Raw genomic sequence first — 21957 nt, forward strand, 5'->3', positions numbered from 1 at the left:
TAGATGCATGACATTTGCTGGTGAATTCAACACAGAGAAGCATTTAAGCTTCATTTTCTTCGCTTTTGGGTTAATGACATGTGAAATTGGGGCTCCATGCTGCCGAATAAAACTATGAAATGCTTCTCCACTGGTACCTCTAAGGGGGCCTTAGATTCTATAACTGCTGAGCAAGTGAGCAGTTAAAATTAATACTTAACCAGATAATAAGAGTCTAATCGTGTCACCAGCAGGCAGTTGTAAGTGAAGCTAGCAGTGCTGGGGTTTTCCCCCCAGTGACGACCAGGGGCTTGAAAGGTCTTTTTTCACGGAGCAGCTTGCCGAGAGGTTCAGTTATGAACGCGCTGTTTATGCCAAGCCTTCCTGGTTCTTTCACACCAGTCCTCCCCTCTAGTCTGCCTTGTCACTCATGCCAAGGCCTGGGAACGAGAAGATGGTGTGACAGGCCAAGGCAGGAGGCAGAGAGAGGCAGTTAAGGTCAGGTGAGAGGGCAGGGGGACCCCCTCTGAGTGGGGCTGGATCCCAGCATGCCCTCCTGAGCAACCCTGGGCAAACAAGATCCATGCTCAGAGTTCAGCTTCTTCTCAGTAAAGCGGGTTAGTGAGTGTTCACCTCACAGCCACACAGGGGTTAAGTAACCGTCTTTAAAGTGCCCGCACCCAGGGCCGCTCTCCATCTTCCTCTCCCTCGGGATATCAAGGCAGTTGCCCAGTGACTGCCAGCCCCGAAGGCTTCACATCCCTCTGGCTTGCTGGATCAGGGACCATGCTCTCTCTGCTGTTTCTGTGTTCTTGGGAGTACTACATAGAACAACACGTAGCATTTTGTGGTTTTGTGCCTTAATTTTCTGAATTAATTTTTGTGAAATGTAATGGTAGTCGGTATACTCATTTGTATCTGGACACTAGCCCAAGGGGCATGTCCCACGAAAGTCTTTGCTTGCCAGGAAAGTGGACAGAGGGGAAGACTTCCTACTGGGACTCTAGGTGAGAGAAGCAAGGGAAAATGGGGAAATAGAAGGACTCAGAGGGTCCTAGAAACCTCCAAGTAGAACATTATGATGGGCGGATCTAGGCCCAGGGGTTCCCCCTCCTTTGGGAGGACTACTGTTTAGGAGAAAATGTGAAAACCAGGGTCCTAGAACTCATTAGAAACATGAGCTTGGCAGAATGGAGCATATGAGACCCTTAGGAAGGTTGATTGACAGGCCTGTGGGCAGAGGCAGAGAAGAGGTAGGGTCCAGGCTGAGCAGCCACAGACTGAGCTTTGCCTGGTCCACACAGGCTTGAAAGAGATGATTATGAACTTTCCCTTCTTTCTTTTCCTTCCTTCCTTCCTTCCTTCCTTCCCTCTTTCTTTCTTTCTTTCTTTTTTTTTTCTAGACAGTGTTTCTCTGTGTAACAGCTAGCTGTCCTGGAACTCCCATTGGAGACCAAGTTGGCCTTGAACTCATAGGAATTCCCAAAATTTGTCGACAAATGGACTAAGCTAGAAATGATCATATTGAGTGAGTTACCCCAGAAGCAGAAAGACTCAAATGGTATATACTCACTTATATCTGGACACTAGCCCAAGGGGCATGTCTCATGAAAGTCTTCACTTATCAGGAAAGTGGGACAGAGGGGAGGACATCCTATTGGGAATGTAGGTGAGAGAAGCAAGGGAGAATGGGGAAGTACAAAGACCCAGAGGATCCTAGAAACCTACAAGGAGAACACTATGACAGGCAGATCTGGGCCCAGGGGTTCTGCTCAAACTACGGCACCAACCAAGGACAATATGTGCAGTAAACATTGAACCCCTACCCAGATCTAGCCAATGGACAGGACGTTCTCCACAGTTGGGTGGAGAGTGGGGACTGACTTTCACACAAACTCTGGTGCCCCATATTTGGCCATGTCCCCTTGATGGGGAGGCCTGGTGGCACTCAGAGGAAGGATAACAGCCTATCAAGAAAAGACTTGACTCTGTGCTGAATACTAATTTTTTCCTCCATTTAGTAACTCCAAATTGATCCTTCTCTGCATGCGGTTAAAACTAAGGATTGGCAACAATAAAAAATGCATACTGTGCTGGATGGTGGTGGCGCACAGTAATCCCAGCATTCGGCAGGCAGAGGTAGGCTGATCTCCATGGGTTCGAGGCCAGGCTGGTCTAAAGAGTGAGTTCCAGGACAGTCAAGGCTACCCAGAGAAACCCTGTCTCCAAAAACCAAACCAAACCAAACCAAAAAAACTCCCAGAAAACCAACAACAAAACAAACAAACCACACACACACAAAAGAAAAAAATGCATGCTGTGTGTTTTTTGTAAAGAATCCCCAGCTACTCTGTATTACCATTTAAAATGTGCTTTATTTTGCCCAGAGGCTGGTTTGCCACATTTGAAGCCAACTCTGCCTAAAAAGGGGCAAGCTTAGATGCAGGCAGAGTCGACAGCTAAACTCTGCCAAGACAGGGTAAGCAAATCCTCAATAGTTCCTGCCTCACAAATATGTCTGTCAGATATATTGAGCTAGAAGGCTGAAGATGATGCTCCCATGTTATAGAGAGTGTTGGGTCACTGTTCAGGCAGCAAACTGTCTCAGTCGTTTTTTTATTTTGGAAGCTGCTAACCTGCACTTCAGATTCACTCAAGTATGTAAGCTTTGTTCCTTCTCAAGTCTGTGATGGGGTTGAAGACCAGATAGTTTAGTCTTATAAATAAGCTTAGTAGGTTAGGGGTTAAGATGTTTTTAGATCAAGATAGATGTTTTAAATTAATAGAGATGAGATATGATAGCTATTGATCTTATTCAGAAATTTAGACCCAACAAGATAGGAAAGATGTTTACTTCAAGTTTGCCAAATACAAATAGCCAAATCACTATGAATGTAACATTTATATAATTCCTGATTGTCTCGTGGTTCTTCCTGCTGTATGTAGTTTATTTTATGCATGTGTAATAATATAAATGTGTATGTTAAAAAAGAAACATAATAAAGAATAATGGGAAAAATGTGCCTCACATTGTGGGAACATTGAAGGCTCTTTGAAAGTCCTAAGAGTCAAAAGTTCTGGTAAAACAGGGCATCTGTGAAGCCTCATTTTCAGGGTCTGGGCAGAGGACCCAGTGTGAACATTGTCTTTCTGATGATGATTTCTCCTCTTCTTTTTTGCAGCTATATTCATATAGTTCCCAGAAAACCTTCAAAGATGAGAAAGTTGAAGGAAGTAAGTGTTTGAAACTAACTAATAAGATGAGCTGAATTAGGCCACTTTGGGAACAGGCTTATCAACTCTTCAGGCTTTTCATGAGCTACCATCTGGCTTTATTGGTTTTCCCACTTCCTGTTTCCTACTATGTTGTCTGCACTCCTGTTGTAGAAGGTGTCTCTTTGGGGGACTCCTTTTTACATCCCTTTTCTTTCCCTGCAGGGTATACTCTTCCTTCCCCAGGAACCTTTGTGCTGGCTTGGTGAGGGCTGATGATGACTCCTCTGAGGGTTTTGTTTTTTTTTTGGTGACAGTGTTGAGGCTTAGAGAGGATGTTAAGTGGGGGTTTGGCCAGGCTGATGGGGGAAGGGCTTTAGACAGTAGCTGGGCACATCATCACTCCTCCTCTAGCCTTGCTTTTCCCCTGGGGTTCATTACTTTCTTCCTTTCCCCCCACTTCCCACTTACTCTTTTCACAATGGCCTTCCTCAGAACCTAGCAGGGAGGGGATTATCACCAACCCAGGAATGGCTGGGTCTCATTTCCTACCTTGAACTCTCAGCCTTGAACTCTTAGTGATCTGCCTGCCTCTGGCTCCTGAGTGCTGGGATTAAAGGTGTGTGCCACCACCACCCGACTGTGACTTGTCATGTTTAATGTAAAAGAATTACAGTATTTTCCAAAAGATGAACACTAAAGCCCACATAGCCTGACCCCCCATGAGCCCCAGCCACACTTGCCTGTGTGCCCCTAGGAGGCCGTAGTACTACACAGAGTCAGGGACAGGGCTGCAAAAGCCAGTGTCTTCCAAGACCTGCCTCTCCTCCAGAAGATGGCATGCTGACAAATGAGTTTTGACCTGTCTCAATTTCTTGACCTCACTGCTTCAGGGTGGCTGACCTTCCAAGAACCCTCTGTGTTTTGGGGAAAGGAGGAAGCAGTTTGATTGCACAGGATTGCAGTTTTCGTATAAAGAGTGATCTTGGAGTGACTCAGTATGACCTTTCTTCTTAATTTTAAAAGAGGATTTGTTTATTTTATTTTATGTATTTGAATGCTTTGCTTACATGTATGTATACATACCATATGTGTCCCTGGTGCCTGCAGAGGTCATCATAGGGTCTTCGGTCCCTTGGAGCTAGAGTTATGGATGACTAGAAGCTGTCATGTGGGTTCTGGGACAAGTGCTCTTAACTGCTGGACTGTGTCTCCAGCCCTGTGACCTTCCTTCTTTACAAATGAAACAGAATGCTACATCCAGATGATATAGCTCAGTTGGCAGAAAACTTGCTTAGCATGAAGGAAACCTGGAATCTGAGCCACCAGGAGTGACTTTGCACTGTAATCCCTGAAGGTCGAAGCAGGAGGATCTAGGGTCAAAGCTGTCCTCAGCTACACAGTGCATCTGAGACCAGCCTGGGCTACCTGAGACCTTGACTCAAAGTACAAAACACTTTTGTAAGTAAAACAAGAGCTGGGCAGACCAAGGCATGCTTCACGAGCTCCTCTTGGTCTCTGGAACCCATGTGTCTTTGACATTAATTGCTCAGACAGTAGCTTAGGCATCTGATGTTTAATGGCAGAGCTTTCTTCATGGACACCCCCTACCCCCTTTCCACACACACACTGGGGCATTATTGCTCATTGTCAGGTTCCTTTCCGGGCGTAGTTATGTGAGGATGTCTCTCCTCACTAGAGTCTTTTTGGTTCAGGCTTTGCAAGGCAAGAGATGTTTGGTTATTTCCTGAGGGCAGGCAGAACAAGTAGAGAGCAGAGACCTGGCAGCACAATGACAGCAAGCAGCTGTCAGGTGAATGCTCCCAGTCTCTTGCCAAGGTGTGTTTTCCCTCTGTGAAGGGCTTTGTTGCTGTGACTGCATCATACTCATGAAGAGCAGGCAGAGGAACATTAAGCATCTGGGCCCCATGTTGCACTGGCTGGAGCCAGAGCTATGCCAGGGGTCCCTGAGCCAGGTGCTCGTGGCCATGCACTGTGAGGACATGCCTTATGATGGTTTTTCATGGCCATAGTTCTCGATGCCACATGTTCTGGGGAAGATTGTATAATCTGGTTGTCACCTGGATATTTTGTGGGGCTATTTTAGAAATTAGTTATGCTGTTTTATAGAACTGAGCACGAGGCTTAGAGCTGGTTGATGACTGCAGCTGCCACATGTGAGAAATAGTCACCTTCAGGTCTCCGTCCTCCACCTAGGTTTAGTTGCCCTACCTTGGGCAGTAGAGCTATAGCCTATTGGATATGTCAGCCTCAGGCAGATGAGTACTGTGTGGGGCTCCTGGGATATGACAAGTACGAGTGAGACTGCCTTTTCCATCAGACAGTTACAGCCACATTTGTTACACTCCTCTAAGGATGTGATTACACGGAGTACTGGGAACAGGAATCCAGAGTGGGTACTTAATAGCTGAAGTTATTTAATTAGGCAGGTGCTATCGGGGTTAATGAGTCATTAACACATCAGACGAGCAATTAGCCCATTGTTTCCATTGTTGCATGCAATCATGCAGAAAGCCGTTCCTAGGGTGTCTATAACCAGTAGAATTTCTCAGAGCGTAATTTCCGCTGCTTTATTTTCAGACCAGGTCTGTAAGCGCATGCCCATTGCTGATATTCATGGCGTTGAGTTTTCCCACTGTAGCATGCAGATAGACACCATTTTATATGCAGCACACACCGGAACACTGGTGGACACACGCATGCTTTCTGGAGGGACGCCTGCAGCCCTGGCTTCCCCTTACTCTGGATCCTTTCCCCACTAGTAGAGCTGTGTACTTGTCTCCATCCACTGTCCATTCAGCTTTGTGGGTAGTTACCCACAGTCCCTTGGAGGCTGCTCACTGGTCAAGACTACTGTCATTCTGTTAAAGGGCTTCTTATCCCAAGAAGCCTCAGGCTTGAAAAAAAAATGGTGTGAGCCATGAAACAAGAACATCAACTGAGCCACTGCCATCTGTCTTCCAAATACACAGGCCAGTCCAACTCTCACACCTCATCACAAAAGCTGCTTTGTGCAGTCAATGGCTGCTAATACAGAGACCCACAACTGATCAGTGTGCAGAGAGTAAGTGACTGGGGAGTGCTCAGAGCCCGACACGGGAGTCATTGTTCCACCCCTAACTCCCAAGAGTCGTAAGAGCCAGAGATCAGACAATATTGCTGTAAAATAATGTCTTCTGGGCACTATGAGGGCACTGCACTCATGAGCCCATAAGTAGCTATGATTGGTTGCACAAGATCAAGCTAGTCAGCACTTTAGCATAGAGAGGGGAGGGACTTAAGAGGCTCCACCCCTAGCTGAGGAACTATTTGCAGTTGCTGCGCAGCACTAGATGGACTCAGTGGATTGTTAAAGAAGACATGAAGCAGGGGTTGGGGCATTAGCTCAGTGGTAGAGTGCTTGCCTAGCAAGTTCAAGGCCCTGGGTTCGGTCCTCAGCCCTGGGGGTTGTGGGGAAGAAGACATGAAGTTAGAAGGGGGTTGTTGGGTGGGGCAGCTAGGAGAAGTTGGAAGGGTTGAATGGGAGGTGGCTATGATTTAAATACATTATATTATGTGTGAAATAACCCAGTGATAATAAAGAATTAAAAAACAAACAAACAAACAAACAAAAAACCCTCAAACCAAACAAGGGTGTAGAGAGAAAGGGCACACCCTCTGAAGGCCAGCTGGAGTGGGGAGTGTGAGGTGGGCCGTGAGGTGGGCCGTGACACAGGACCCTGTCCCTGTGTGCTGTAAACAAGGGCTTGGATCTGGGAAGTTAGGTCTGCTTGCTACCCTGAGTCTAGCTCCAGCACCCGTGTAAAAAAACTGGGGCTCCCCTTGGTGGGGAGGCCTGGTGGCACTCAAAGAAAGAATGAGCAGGCTTCCAAGATGAGACTTGATAGTCTATGACCATATAGAGGGCGAGGAATGCCCCCTTGGTCATAGACCTAGGGCAGGGAATAGGGTGAAAGTGGGAGGGAGGGAGGAATGGGAGGATACAAGTGAGTTGTAATCTGAATAAATTAATAAAAAAACCTGGAGTTTGTTTGGTATGATGATAACATACCTAAAGTCCCAGGCCCCTGGAGGCAGAGGCAGGTGGGTATCAGTGAGTTCCAAGTCAGCCAGAGCTACAGAGTGACATCCTGTCTCAACAAACAACAAAAAGAACACAGGAAGAACTGGGCCTGGTGGTACAATGTTGTAAACTATTCAGTGCTTACCACACGGGCAGGGATAGAGTGCTGTCTACTGGAGCATGGGCCACACTGCTAAAGAAAGCCCCCTCCCCCCACCACTCTTCCTCTCCTGGCAGCCAGAAAGGGCTAATACCTCCTCAGCAAGGAGTGTCACCTCTTAGAGCCCCGCCCTTCTCTCTACGGGAGTGCTGATTGGCTTGTTCTTGTGCACATCATGCGCTGGCAACCACAGCTACTGTGAGTTTATGAATGAAATGTCTTCGTCTGGACGGTATAATTTTGCAGCAATATTCTTTGACCTTTGGCTTTTAAAGTCTTTTCTCCCCTATTCCCAGAGACAGGATGATCACCGAGGCATGCTGGCTGGTTAGTCTAGCCAGTTGATGAGCCCCAGGTCCCAGCAAGAGACCCTATCTTTAAAATCAATGGGTAAAGGGTGGTCCTGGGGAATGACACCTGAGGTTGACCTCTGGCTTCCACATGTGTGTACACACACACACACACACACACACACACACACACACACACACACACACACACAGACGCAGAGGTTGGGACAGCAATAGATGAGTTAGGGAGAGCTAGTGGTGAGCACAATGGCTAGGAACAGTTGGGGGACAAGAAACCAGGCCCCAGATATGGCTCTGAGAGCTGACAGAGGTGCTTGTGGTTTAGCTGGGAGGAGCCAGGCATAGGAAGAGGTCGAGCATCTCCCCAGTTTCACTGTTGCACAAATAGATCTTGCTGTTGTCATCTTCTAGGATGGTGAGGTCTGGACTAGACATGTGTGTGGGTGGTCAGTTATTCTTCTGGGACCAAAATAAGACCGAGATGTCTAAATGGACTCACCTCTCCTCCTCTATGTATGTTAGGAGACTCTCATATTAACTTAATTTTAAGTATGTATTACAACTGAATAGATACTACACAGTGCCTTTTAAAAAATATTTATTTATTTATTATTATGTATACAGTGCTCTGTCTGCATGCACACCTGCAGGCCAGAAGAGGGCACCAGATCACAGTATAGATGGTTGTGAGCCACCATGTGGTTGCTGGGAATTGAACTCACGACCTCTGGAAGAGCAATCAGTGCTCTTAACCTCTGAGCCATCTCTCCAGCCCTCCACAGTGTCTTTTTTATCAAAAGGTCTGTCATTTAATTGCTGTGAGAATCCTGTAAGTTCTGTTATCTTCACTGTAAGAATTAATGGTCTTGCTTGGAGAGTTTGCACAGCTCTGTCTACTAGAGCTGGGGTCTGACCTGGGTCATCCAGCCCTCAGCCTGTGATCTCCTATCTGTGAGTCTGTGAGATTTGTCCCATTTTCTGCCTCCTGGTCATGTCTCTGCTCTGGCCTCTGGTAGCCAGTGGGTACAGCGGATGCCGAAGCCTGTGCCCCTCTTCCAGGCCTAGCATGCCACACTCCCTCCCTTCTTCTAAGTGTGGTTCCCAGGGTTTGGTGCAATCTTGCCTCTGTGGTGGTGTGTGATGGGCTGGCCCTTATTTCCCAGTGTCTCTGGCTGTCTGTCAGTCTCTTTGAAAGAAATTTACTGGTGGCTTTTTATTCATCTTGAGATGTTTAGACAAGCTCCCCCAATTTGCAGACTATGTGTCATCTAGTGCTGAGGTGGGTAAGGGTAGGGAGGGAGAGGTGTAAGGGCGGGGCAGGCCTCCTCCCTCCCCAGTCCCCTGTGTGGGCAGGCAGAGAGAATCAGGGCCTTGGAACTAGTAGAGCACAGATCTCTGTAGAGGCGAGGCCCACAGCCGGGTCTCAAGACCCATATAAGAAAGTGCGGGAGCCAGGTGCTTGACAGACCAAGGTTCTTCTGTGCCTCCAGGTAGATGTGGATTGGGAAGTGGGGGGTGGGGTGGGGCTTATCAGCCTGAGAAGTGGAGGGCTCAGCAGAGTTAGGAGTGGAAGGAGACCACCTGATACTGTGTGAGGTGTGAGGTACACAGCCCTGCAGGAAGGATGCCCCATGTAGTGTATAGTGTGAGGCAGGAGGGCCACCATGCTCTGGGTTTTTATGAGGGATGGTCCCTTCTGTGTCTTTCTAGAGATAACTTTGAACCTTGGAGGGTTGTGAGAACGGGGAAGGAGGAGAGCCTGGATTATGCTGAGCCACAGGCCCTCATATTTTGCTGAGCCTGAGGCTTGTGTGGACATGAGATAGAGTATAAAGTAGCTGATGGGTGTGGCCTTGTGCTCCAGGTGGGACTTTCCATGCACGATGCTGAACAGTGATGGGCGTGGTGACAGGGAAACGGGAATTAGGCAGGATTGACCCTATGACCAAGTGAAGGAAGTAGAAGGCTTGCACCAGGCCATAGAACATTTGAGGGATGTGGACAGAGACAGAGGGTGTGGCCCAAGTAAGTGGATGTAGGGACAAGGGGTTGAGAGGTGAGGAAGGGCCCTATGTTGTCCACATGATGGGTTGAGGAACAGAGACCAGTGGTGAGGGCAACTCTTGATAGTGCTGGAGTGACCACAGGGTCTCGGGCCTTGGGGGCTGGGCCAGCCTGCTGCCCAGCACAGGGGTAGCCTTGATTCCTCAGCCGTTCCTCTTGTTTCTCTGTGCACTCCTGGCCAGCGAGCTCGTAGAAGACAGCTTTTGTTCTCCTTACCAAGACTCCCTCCCCCCTTGCAAATGACTTCCTATTTGAATATTCTGAGGTAAAGTTCTAGGAAGGTCCTGCACTTGCCTCTATATTCATTCTTGGGAAAGAGCCCAGCAGGGCTATAGATTGTAGGGAGGTGTCCCACCTGGCTACCATACTCTACTCTGTGGCCTGGAAATGGAAGCCACTGTGTCCACTTCTCTTATCCTGTAATTTGTCCACTAGAGGATAAGGACATCTTGGCCACCAGTGTCTCTTTATTGGGTTCATAACTGGATGTGTCCCAAGTATGAGCCATGCACGCCCTTCAGCTTTGTCACTCTTTCCCCTGACACTCTTTATGTCTCCCTCCAGCTCACCACCATTTGGAGTACATGACCTTCAGCCTGCATCACCCCAATGTAGCACCAACTGGAATGATGTTGGGCCCTGGGGGCACATCCACCTCTCTGAGTCCCTGGGGACCTGTCCTTGGTAGTCTATAACCTTGGTGGTTTGGGGGTCATGCTGCCCTTGTTGTTAGTACTGACCAATGCTCATCTGAAGCGAACTCTGAGCTCTGTGTTTTGTTTTGCAGATCAAGCCGGTGGTACATTGTGATATCAATGTGCCTTCCAGGTGGCAAACACAGAACAGGACATCCCGACACATAAAGTGAGTTCAGTGCCATGGCTGTAAAACCAGAGCATGTCCTGGCTCCTCACAGGCAGTGCTCTCTTGTATGGGCCTCCTGTTCTCGGCCTCTTCCTCACCCCCTCATCTGCTTTCTCTCCTCCTTCGTCTCTCTGACCAAATACCTCCTTCTCTGTGACCAGCCTTCAGGTGCTCTTCTCTGAGGATGCTATCCAGTCAGGGTGCCATCATGTGCAGCATTCCCCCTGAGGTGAAAAAGCAGTTAGAAAGAGAAAGACGGTGTCCAGTCAGACAAGCTTTGCTTCTCCCATTTATCTTTAAGTCTCATGGACTGTGTCTTGGAAGTCACTCACCTTCAGCACCCAGAAGGGAGTTATTTAGAAACACAAGCCAGGGGTCCCCATAGTGCCTCTTGAAAATACCAGGCTCCCAAAGAACCAGAATCTTGGCATTGGGGGCCTTGATGGGAGCTTTAATATGAAGAGGAAGTATTAGTACACGGCTAGTTTAAAACAAAAACACCAGGAGCTTGGCAAGATGGTTCAGTAGGTAGAGACACTTACCTGACAACCTGAGTTTACCTCCTGGATATTGTAAGGTTCCAGGAAAGAACTGACTTCTGGGAACTTTCCCCTGATCTCCACATTGGTTCAATACTCATATGTTCACATACACACACACACACACACACACACACACACACACACACACACACACACAAAATAAATTCTAAAAAAGGCTTGGGCCATTGGTTCAGTGAGTGAAGGGGCTGGCTACTGAAGCTGCTGACATCAATTCTGTTCCCCTGTGCTTACATGGCAGAAAGAGAGAACTGACTTCTCCAAGATGCTCTCTGACCTCCACACAGGTTCTGTGACATGTGCAAGCGCACACATGTATGCACAGGCACATGTGTGTGGGCGCAGTAGACATACACACAAACACACTAAGCGCAATTTAAAAATGCTTGAAAAGTATCTGGGCTTCCCAGAAATAACAGTGTTTTGCAGACACCATGCTTCTCTGTAGATCATGTCATACTCCTAGGGAACACAACACATGTGTAAGTCCTGGCTGATGAAGACATACATCTCTGTAGCTACAGTTCAGAGCCATAGTCCAGCCTCTCAATGACTCTTGAACAAGATGTGTTTCACCTCCTCATCTGAGTGCTGGGAAGTTCCACTAGATGGACCCAAACATCCATCTAAATGCAGTGTCCTTCCACCATGGAAAGAGCTGATCTTGTTGGCCTGGAGAACTTGTATTTGACAGCCTTGAAGAAAACATCTTTCCTATCTTGGTGCATCTAAAATTCTGAATGTAAATCAATCTCCATCACATCTTGTCATTATCAACTTAAAACATCTATTTAGACCTAAAAACATCCTAACCCCTAAACAACTAAGCTTCATTGTAAAGCTAAGCTATCTGGTCTTCAACTACATCAGAGACTTGAGAAGGAATAAACTTGATTACCTGAGTATGCTGTGAGTGCAGGTTAGTAGCTTTCCAAATGAGAGGATGACAGAGACAATTTTCTACCTTAATTGGTCACCCAAAACTCTCTGTAATGTTGGAGCATCTTTTTCAGTCCTCTGGCCTAATATATCGGACAGACATATTTGTGAGGCAGGAACTCTTGAGGACTTGCTTACCCTGCCTTGACAGAGTTTGGCCGTTGACTCTGCCTGCATCCAAGCTTGCTGATATTTTAGGCAGAATTCTGTCTGTGGAAGAAACCAGTACATTTTCCCCAGTGGCTTGTTTGCCACATTTGAAGCCATCTCCATAATGAGGTTCTTTGATGGCTGGAGAGATGGCTCAGAGGATAAGAGCACTGGTGTTCTTCCAAAGGTCCTGAGTTCAATTCCCAGCAACCACATGGTGGCTCACAACCATCTATAATGAGATCTGGAGTCCTCTTCTGGCCTGCAGGCACACAGGCAGGCAGAATATTGTATAAACAATCTTTAGGCCACTTTAAGCACTGAAGAAGCTAAAGGCTTCTGCTGGCTGGCTGGCTGCAAGCCTCTCTTGCCACAGAGCTTTAGTGGAAGAAGCAGATTCTGCCTGTTGGGACAACTTTTAACAAATGTTTATGTCCCCTTCAAGAAAAAAAAAGATGCATTTATCATAGTCTAAGTCATTCATGTGCAAGGAAAACAACCCCCTCAACAAACAAACAAAAAAATCAACAACAGAAAATGACATAAAGAAGCTTCCAGAAGCTTCCAAGTCTGAGTTGTAAAGTTGAGCCTACACACTGTTAAAGCATAGGCTAAAATAAATAAGCCTTGTATGTTACTTTTTTTTTGAGACAGGTTCTATGTGGTCCAGGCTGGCCTACAACTTAGGATTTTCCTTCCTCAGCTTCCCATGTGCAGGAATTGTAAGCACCACACATGGTCTATTTTACTGCAAATTATGAGACCTTGAAGCTATTTCTAAGGAGTGGTGATTCCTGATCACAGCAGATGAAATGGGAGCTTTGAAGAGCTTCTGAGTACCCCTCCCGGACAGCAACAATGAACTGAGCTCCCTGGGGCCTATTGCTGCCTGAAGATTGGCAGTGAGCACAAGTGTTTGCCAACGGTCCAGAGATCATACAGTGTTTCTAATGTGTGTCTGTCTAGGCTGTGTGACAAAGGACATGACTGCATCTCTCAGATATAATTTCTCTTTTCATTTTTTAGCTGGATATGATTTTTCTAATTTCCCCACCATAGGAAACATTTTAAAGAAGTTTAATTTTGTCCCACCCATTTTGGAAGCCGTAACTGTGTGAAAAGAGACTTTCTGAGCTGGACTGAGCTCAGTTGTTAAAGTGTGGCCTCACATGCATGGAGCCTTAGGCTCCATCCCTAGCAATTCATAAGCCAGAAGCAGTGGCGTATACCTGTAATATCAGCACTTGGGAGGTGGAGACAGGAGCATCGGGAGTGCAAGGTCATTCTCAGCTGCATAGCGAGCTTGAGGCCAGCCTGGGCTATATGAGACCCTGCCACAATGCAGTGCAATGCATTGCCATGCCATGCAATACAAAGCATTACTTTCCTAAAACAATTGTTATGTCAACAGACTTGAAGACTTTTCTGTAGACTTAGCGTATTGTTAAGGGTTAATCAGTGTATCAGGATGTTTTTTCATTTCCATAAATACATTTTTTAAAAAATTTGCAGGCTTCCTCCTCAATTTTAAGGCAGTAATGATGTCTTTTCTTCTTATCCCTACAGTGTTTTCACGAATGGAAGATTATTTATCCCACCTATAAAAATTATTATACCCAAGTTCAGCCTGTCAGATTGGAATAGTGTGCTGGCCATGATAGGAGAAAAAGTCTTCCCTCTAGGAGGCGTTCGAAAGTAAGTTATTCTCTTGGGGGTGGGTGTCAGGGGTTGGAGGGCAGAGTTGGGTGTTCTACCTTCATTTTAAGCTAGTCTCATTAACCAATCTATTCAACAAACACTGGGCTGTGCTGAAGGCCCAGCATTACAAGCAAGGGCCTCAGGGAGATGGCTCAATCGGTAAAATGTTTGCCATATATGCTTGGCGATCTGCATTTGTTCCCTGGAACCCCTGTGAGGGTGGAAGGAGAGAACTGAGCCCACAAAATTGTCCTCTGACTTCACATTTGCACTGTAGCACACACACACACAACGCACCCCTCATTATACACACAACAACGGACTTTGCTTCCTGGAACTCCTACTTGGGTGGGCAGCACCTGGAGGAGGTGCTATAGTAGGCGATGGCTTGTAGAAGTTGGGGGACCACGTGGGGAATCAGTCTTTGAGGCAAGACACAGCAAGCAAGTGAGGAAGTTTTACCTATTTGGGGCAGAAGTGTTCAAAGGAGTCAGCTCAGCACCACAGGCTGTAGCCAGGGCATTATGATCAAATCTGTCTTCTACCATCTGTGACTTCATGACCAAAGGGACGCCTGCTTTTTGATACCTTCTTCCTCATCTGGAAAGTGGAAAGCGGTGAGATTAGTGAATTTAAAAAAATTGCATACGTGCTCAGTGCTTCATCCACTATGGTATGTGGTATCCGATAACAGAGGAAGAGTTGTGGTGGTTGGTAAAGTCTGGGTAGGCATGGTGCCTGGGGGAAAGACCTCACCTGTCAGTGTAGGAGGTGTGTGGTCTTGGCTGCTCATGTTTGGGTTTTGGAGCTGGGATCTAGGCATCTGGAGTTATGATGTTTGAGGGATTTCTCAGTGTCACTATCTGGTTTCTGCTTTTGTTGGTGGGTGTTCCATTCTTTGGTGTTGTCCTTTCTGGATTCTAGCCAAGTATGGTGGCTGTAGGGATCCTGGGGATCCCAGATCCCAGCCAAATGTGGTGGGTGTGAGGTGCTGGTAGACAGTTGTTGGGTAGGTTGGGGCAGGACAGTCATAAAGGAATGCAGATGGGCTAAAAAGGAAAGGCTGAGAGGGAAGATGGGGGAAGAATTAGGGGCCCTGGGTCAAAGCCAAGAGGCCAAGTTCCAAGGGATGGCGGTGGTAGTAGTGACTCCTACTGGCAGGCTGCAGCAGGACTAAGGGGAAGTCTAGGCATGCTGGAATTGAGGACAGGAATGAGGATGAACGTCCCCTACTTGAGTTCCAGCCTACTGTGGCGGTTGTGTGTTCCCTGCTAGAAAGACATTCTACAGGTTGGTGGAATCACAAAGGACTGGAGCTGGGTGGGAGGACAGGCTGAAGGCGGCCACAGGAAAGAGCCATGTGGTGGTGGTGGTGGGGGCTGGGCCATTACCAAGAGTCTGAGTCCCTAGGGGATTGATTGAACTACACCTTTATTTGAGGAAAGCAGTTGAATTGGCTGTTTCCTGTAAAGCAAAAGATTCAAAACAATTAGAGATATTTATCATATATCATATTGTCTCTCTGTGCGAACTTGTCTGTGTGTGTGTGTGTGTGTGTGTGTGTGTGTGTGTGTGTGTGTAGGCCGGCAGTTTACCTCAACTGTTATTCTTGTAAGCTATTACCTTGTTTTCTGGGATAGGATCTTTCACTAGGGGAGCTGCTAAGTGAGCAGGGCTGGCTGACCATCAAACCTTGGGGATCCTTCCTCCTGTCTCTAATTCTCCATTGAGGGAATTACATATGCATCATCATGCCTGGCTTTCTCAGGTGGCTCTGAGCATTGATCTCAGGTCTTTACATTTGCAAGGCAGGCACTATACCAACTGAGCCATCTCCCTAGGCCCTACATCCCCCAATTAGTAAGCCTCATTAACAGTAACATCTACAGAATGTGTTCCCTGTTGAGCCTAGGTTGAGCTGGTATTTTGTGATGGAAGGTCCATTATTTAGTTTTACTGCTTCATTTGTTCATGTATTTTCGTTTGTGAAATTCTTTTTTTTTTTTTTTGTATTTAAAAATTATCATAATTTATTCAGATTACATCCTGATTGTTTTCCCCTCACTCGTATCTTCCCATTCCCAGTTCCTATCCTCCTTCCCTCTTCTGCCTTATTCCCCTCCCCTGGGCCTCTGACAGAAGGCAACCTCCTCCCCCATCATATGGCTACAGGATTTCAGGTCTCATCTGGATAGCCTGCTTCCCTTTCCTCTGTGTGCCACCGGTCTCCTCACTAAGGGGAAGTGATAAAATCGGTGGGGTGGGAGGTGGGCACCAGAGTTCATGTCAGAGGCTGCCCCTGTTCTCCCCACAACCATGGAGAATGAGCTGTCCATTAGCTAGATCTGAACAGGGGGCCTAGGTTCACTGCATGCATTGTCCTTGGTTGGTGCAACAGTTTGGGCAGGCTCCTCTGGGTCCAGATCTGCCAACTTTGATGGTCTCTTTTGTAATTCTTACTACAGTAGCAGTTGAACTGCTCTCTGTACTGTCTGCACCCTGGGCAAGACCTGTCCTCAGTGTCATGTGGAGGGGTCCAGAGGTGAACATTTTTTGCTCTCTCTTGAGAATCTCTGGATTCCTTCAATCTCAGACTTCTCTCTTTAATTGTGAAATGTAGTCACTATTTTCTTCATACATTTCCCCTTTTCCTCTTTTATTTTAACTGAGTTTTTAGGTTCTTTTTATCTGGATATTAGCACATCTTCTCACCCCATGCCTTAGCTTTTCTTATACATCATATCTATTTCTCCATTTTCCTTGAGGAGAATTCTTGAGTCTTCCACACGGAGAGTTATCCCTGTATCTGTTCTATCTCTCAGTTTGTAATTCTGTTTTTACTACTCTGGTTTCAAATCTGTATTTCTTCTGTTTTTCCTTTTTCCATTTATTTCATGTTGTCTCTCTCTCTCTCTCCATCACATTGGTGAGAATTCTGTCTGGCCATTCCAACACTTCTGGCCCAGGTGGGAGATCCCCTTTGGCATCCTGCTATCTGCCCCACAAGACTGATGATGGCTTTGGGTGAGTCCTCTTTTCAGGTCTCAGCAGTGAAGATAACTACCATACAGCTGTGTTTCTCTGTTCTTAGCCTTTACAATACCACCTCTGCCAGTGGCTCATGGCCTTCCTCCAGGGCTTGCCCCAGTTTTCCTGGGCTTGCCACTCTTTAATCAAACCTCTTCCTTACTGTGGCTGTCAGGCTGTGGTGCCTCTTCTGAGCCTTTTTAAGTCAAGGACGTTTCATTGTGCCTTCTTACCTAAACACCTGGAGTAATGTTCTCTCAGCCCTCACCTGCAGAGGGCTCTTCCTTGTCTTAGCTCCTATATATACTTGCTCCAGCAATATCTGGATGAACTCTGGGTGTTTCAGGGCTATGGCCTAATGAAAACAGAGTCCCATCTCACAGAAGCCTCTGCTGTGTCAGAGCACTTGCTCTGCCCCCGTGGCTTTCCTGCATCTCTGGTCTGCCACGCGCGCCTGTGTTTCTTCTAGAACTGAGCCAAGGCAGCAGCTCACAGGTGGGGCCCCAGCAACATCACGAAGCATCTTGCACTTGTTAGAAATAAAATGCCCAGGCCTTGAACCAGAGTCAGACTGTGCTTCACCTGGCCTCCCAGGGATCACATCCACACAGAGGGTTGGGGGAAGGCTAGTTCTGTGGATTCCATCTGCTCCTGGTGTCCGGCACACACCCTCTTTTCCCTCCTCTGGACTTGTGCATCCGTTTTACCCTACCCTACAGCATGGGCTGATGGAGAAGACCCTTTCTTTCTGTCTATCTTACCTACAACAGTCAGACTGCTCCCTACTCCATGGAAGTCTTCAGTCCTTTGTCTGAGATAATAATGGAATCCCCTCCTGGAATGCAAGCTCTTTGTAAACCGCCCTTCAGCTCCATGCTTGTGTTTCCTGTCAGCATTTTGCCCTCAGTGACAGGCAGACCTCGGGGGTTTGGGCTTTTGTATAGGTCTTTCTGGCCACTCCTGAAGGCTTCGCCCATTCCTACGTGATGGGTAACCTGTTACCACTCGTAAGACAAATGCCTTCTTTTGCTTCATGAAGCCCGTGGTTGAATTAGATCTTCCTCCTCTTGAAACCTGTGTGTGTGTCATCTCTCTATTGCTATAGCACAATGCCTGAGATAATCACCTTGTTATGGGGAAAGGTTTGCTTCTGCTCATGGTCTCATTGGTTTCACTCTGCAGTTGTTTGGCCCATTGCTTTTGAGTCTGTGGTGTGGTGCCACATCATGGCAGAATTACATGGCTGAGGAAAGTGTTGAGTACATGAAGCAGCAGAGAAGGGGCTGGGGTCCTAATATCTTCAAGGGCTAGATCCCATTAGCCAAAGTTTTTGACACCAGCTCTGCTTCTTAAAGGTCACATCACCTCCCAGTCATGCTATGGGTGGGGAACCATGTCAGCTATACTCGGACTTTCAGAGACAGCAGACTGTATTTATCTTCATACATTGCTATGACCCTTGACTTTGAGGAACAGTCATCTCCATTCCTGTGGTACCTCCTAATTGTCTTATGTGTAACAGACTGACAATTGAATGAATGGAATCTTTCCTTAAATTAACCAGACAGTGAGTACTTGCCAAAGAGTACTGAATGAAGTCATTGGGTCATTATAAAAAGGCCCATTATTTGCTAACAAATGCTGATTTCTTTCCAAAGTATTGTTACAACAATGTAAGCCAATTTGTATTAATTTTAGCTGCTACTACTTAAAATTAATTGAACCAACCAAGAGCTGATCATGTTCTTGAGATCCTCTGACAACTTGTGCATAATGAAAAATATACTTTAATTAAAAAGCTCTGAGCAGAAAGTGTGTAGTTCAGGCAGAGCAGCTTCCACAGGCTCCCTGTTTTGCTCTGCATTCTTGCCGGGGAACACAGTTTCTCAAGTATTTGACATATTGGTCATTATCACAGGTGAAGAAGTATCACACATCCTGTGCTCCCATTTCCAAAATCCCACCCCATTCCCTCTCCTGTGTCCACAGGTTGTTTACGATGGATGGACATCTTTTGAACAACTCAAAGGATTTGCAAGACAATTATTTTTATGTTGCTGCAGGATTGGAGACTTTCAAATCCATTCCTTACTGGAAGTCCCCACGGGTCCCCAGTGAGATCCAGCAGTGAGTACAACTTGTATCTTTCCTTTAAATTAGAAAATTCTGTCTGTTCATCCATCCATCCATCCATCCATCCATCCATCCATCTATCGCTCCTTCCCTCCCTCCTCCATCACCTCTCTCATCTATCTATCTATCTATCTATCTATCCATCCATCCATCCATCTCTACCTACCTATTCATTTATTTGTCTATCTAAGGGATGCATGCCATGTCATCCATCAGGAGACCAGAGGATAACTTGTGGGAATTGGTTCTCTCCTTCCACACTGTGGGCCCCGGGGATCTAACTCAGGTTGTCAGGATCAGTGTCACGTGCCTTTACAAACTGATCCATCTCTCTGACTTCTGTGCCTATCCAGTTTGAGTGTTGCTGACATTTGCCTTTTTTCTTAGGTCCTTTCCAAAATATGTTGAATTCAGATATTAATTACTTTTCAGTAATAAAACTTGATGTGATATCTATCTATTTATCTGTCTGTCTATCTATCTATGTATCTATAATCTATCTATCATCTATCCATCTATCATCTATCTACCTATCACCTATAATAATGTATGTATGTATGTATATATGTATGTATGTATGTATCACTTATTTATCACCTATCTACCTATCTACATGTACACATTCTATATGCTTACATATGTGTATGTAAAATAATTTAACACATATATGCATATATGTAATTTGAACCTTGTATTTTTAAAATCAGGCATGGAATGATGGGCTGCACAGTGCCTGAGTGCCCCTCTGAGAATGGTGTTGGAGAGGCATGTCCAGAGTGTACGGCACCTGCTGGTGCAGGCCCATGTCCCCATGAGTTAGGAATGGGTATGGAAATGTGCAAAATGGCCGCTCAGACCTGGGTTCTGTGCCTGTTGGTCGGGGACAAGCAGGTTTAAATGAGGTTGGGATCTTAGTTCTGCCACTGCTCAGCTATGAGGTGAGGGGTGAACCTGCATCTCTCAGGTCTCACTTCCTTGCAGAGCAGCCAGCATGTTCTTGCTGCTCTGGGTAATGGCGAGAGCTGCACACACAAGTGAGAGCTATGTGAAAACCTGTGCGTTGGAAAACACCAAAACCATTAGATGTCAGGCTCTCTCTGGCGTCCTACAAAACCCTGGGATCATGCCACCATGGGCAGGCATGGTGGTCACCTGACTTTCAAAGATATCCTGGCCTTTTCTCTTGAGCCAGGAGATGGCTGCTGCCATCAGCTGGGTCTTCTGCAGAGAGCAGGTCCCCTTTCTAGATCAAGGATGCTCCTGTAGTTTATAAAGCCAAGGTGGGTCCGGGCTGATTTTGAATGTATTAACTGCTTGTCTTTTGCCTTTCAGGCGGTTTGGGGGCAATGATAAGTACACACAAACAAAGAAAAAAGTAAGTTGTGAAAGAAGAGTGGCCACTGTTATTGATTCTGTTGTCTCCTGGTTTTCTGAGGGCCCTGGGTGGCCAGTAGCTTTACAGGCACAGGGAAGAGCCAGGGCACCTGTGAGAGAGGGAGGAGGAGGATAGAGGGTTTTTTTTGTTTTTTGTTTTTTTGAGCTCAGATCTCACAACAGGGAGGTATGCAGAGATGCCTGCCACACGGCATCTGAGACCTCAGGCACTCAGAACAGCACACTGGGGATTGTTCATGGATCATCTTTTACATTTGGAAATTGCCTTTTAAAATGTATTTATACTACAAAGCAGAGACTCTTAGGCATTCAGTGAGCATTCCACAAGCACAGTATAGAGTGGTGGGCACACGTACTGTCAGTGTTGAATGCTGTACACTGTAGTGTGCTGAAATGCTGCTACTAAAACCAGTTCTGCTGAGATCTTGATTTCTGTACAACAGATCTCTCTGGCTTGTTTCAATACCTTTTAAAACCAACAGGGACATTTTATTTGGTTCCTTATGTGAGGTGAACATTTATACATTTGGTTGAATTTGCCTCCAAATACTTGAATTAAGATGAAAAAGAAAAAGTAAAAAATGAGAAGAGATTATTTGCAGCATGAAGACAGTGGGCAAGGTTGAGGGGACATTAAGAACCTTTGGTTTTGTGATGACAACATACTTTCTTGTTATTGTCTACAGATAGTATAAAAATTGTAAAAACCTAAAATCCAGGTTCCTCTTAATTCTCTGTGCTGTGACATGGTTGATTTTTGAGCCTTGTTCTGTGCATAGAGTGTCTGCTGGGGCAGATTTGGGGTGCCCAAGCAGAAGCTTTCGGTAGGCTTCAAAGCATGTCCTCAAAGGACCCGAGGAGTCTCCTTTGTGCCATCCCTGGTGCAGTGCCCAATGCCACCTGAGGCTGGGAAGCCTAGTGAGCTCTCCAGCAATGATGTGGGAAGGAAGCAGGAGAGTGTGAGGCCCAACAAGGCTTCTTGGGCTCCTGGGTTTCTTGTCTTTGTCCACTCCAAGGACCAATATGGCCTCTATCCTGACACCTTGTCTTCTTAATCTGATACTAGGTGGAGCCCAAAGGAAAAGAACCTCTTAAAAATGACAGTGTACCACCTAAAAGTCAGGATTCTGTTTATTATGCCAAAGAGAAAAAGGACATGGCCACGGGGACTTTAGTTCAAAGTGGTGCAGGTAATGGGATGTTTCATCTTCTGGAGGCTACAAAAATGTGCTCTCTCTCTGTATGTGTGCATATGTGGTATGTATGCTGTGTAGTATATATGTGTATATGTATGGCATATGTGGTGTACATGTGTGTATAGTGTGCCTTGTGTATGTGTGTGTATTTAGTGTGTGTGGTATATGTGTATATATGGGATAT

General features: G+C 46.4%; 1 protein-coding gene across 11 annotated transcripts in view; it reads left to right on the forward strand.

Moving 5' to 3' along the window:
* Positions 1-21957, forward strand: part of DCDC2C (doublecortin domain containing 2C) — a 78811-nt gene that overhangs the window by 833 nt on the left and 56021 nt on the right. For 10 of the 11 annotated variants that reach the window (XR_014780999.1, XR_014781000.1, XR_014781001.1 and 7 more), the window contains exons 2-7: positions 3162-3213; positions 10599-10675; positions 13891-14019; positions 19039-19176; positions 20515-20557; positions 21644-21767. Coding sequence is in view for 4 of the 11 variants with exons in the window: in XM_084792167.1 (XP_084648293.1) it covers positions 3162-3213; positions 10599-10675; positions 13891-14019; positions 19039-19176; positions 20515-20557; positions 21644-21767 (563 nt within the window). In the remaining 7 variants the exon portion in view is untranslated. Of the gene's footprint in view, positions 1-2099; positions 2119-3161; positions 3214-10598; positions 10676-13890; positions 14020-19038; positions 19177-20514; positions 20558-21643; positions 21768-21957 lie in introns of those variants that run through there. The other variant, XM_084792166.1, reaches the window with a different exon arrangement.

This window comes from Acomys minous (assembly GCF_964271855.1).
Source record: "Acomys minous genome assembly, chromosome: 8".
Lineage (NCBI taxonomy): Eukaryota > Metazoa > Chordata > Mammalia > Rodentia > Muridae > Acomys > Acomys minous.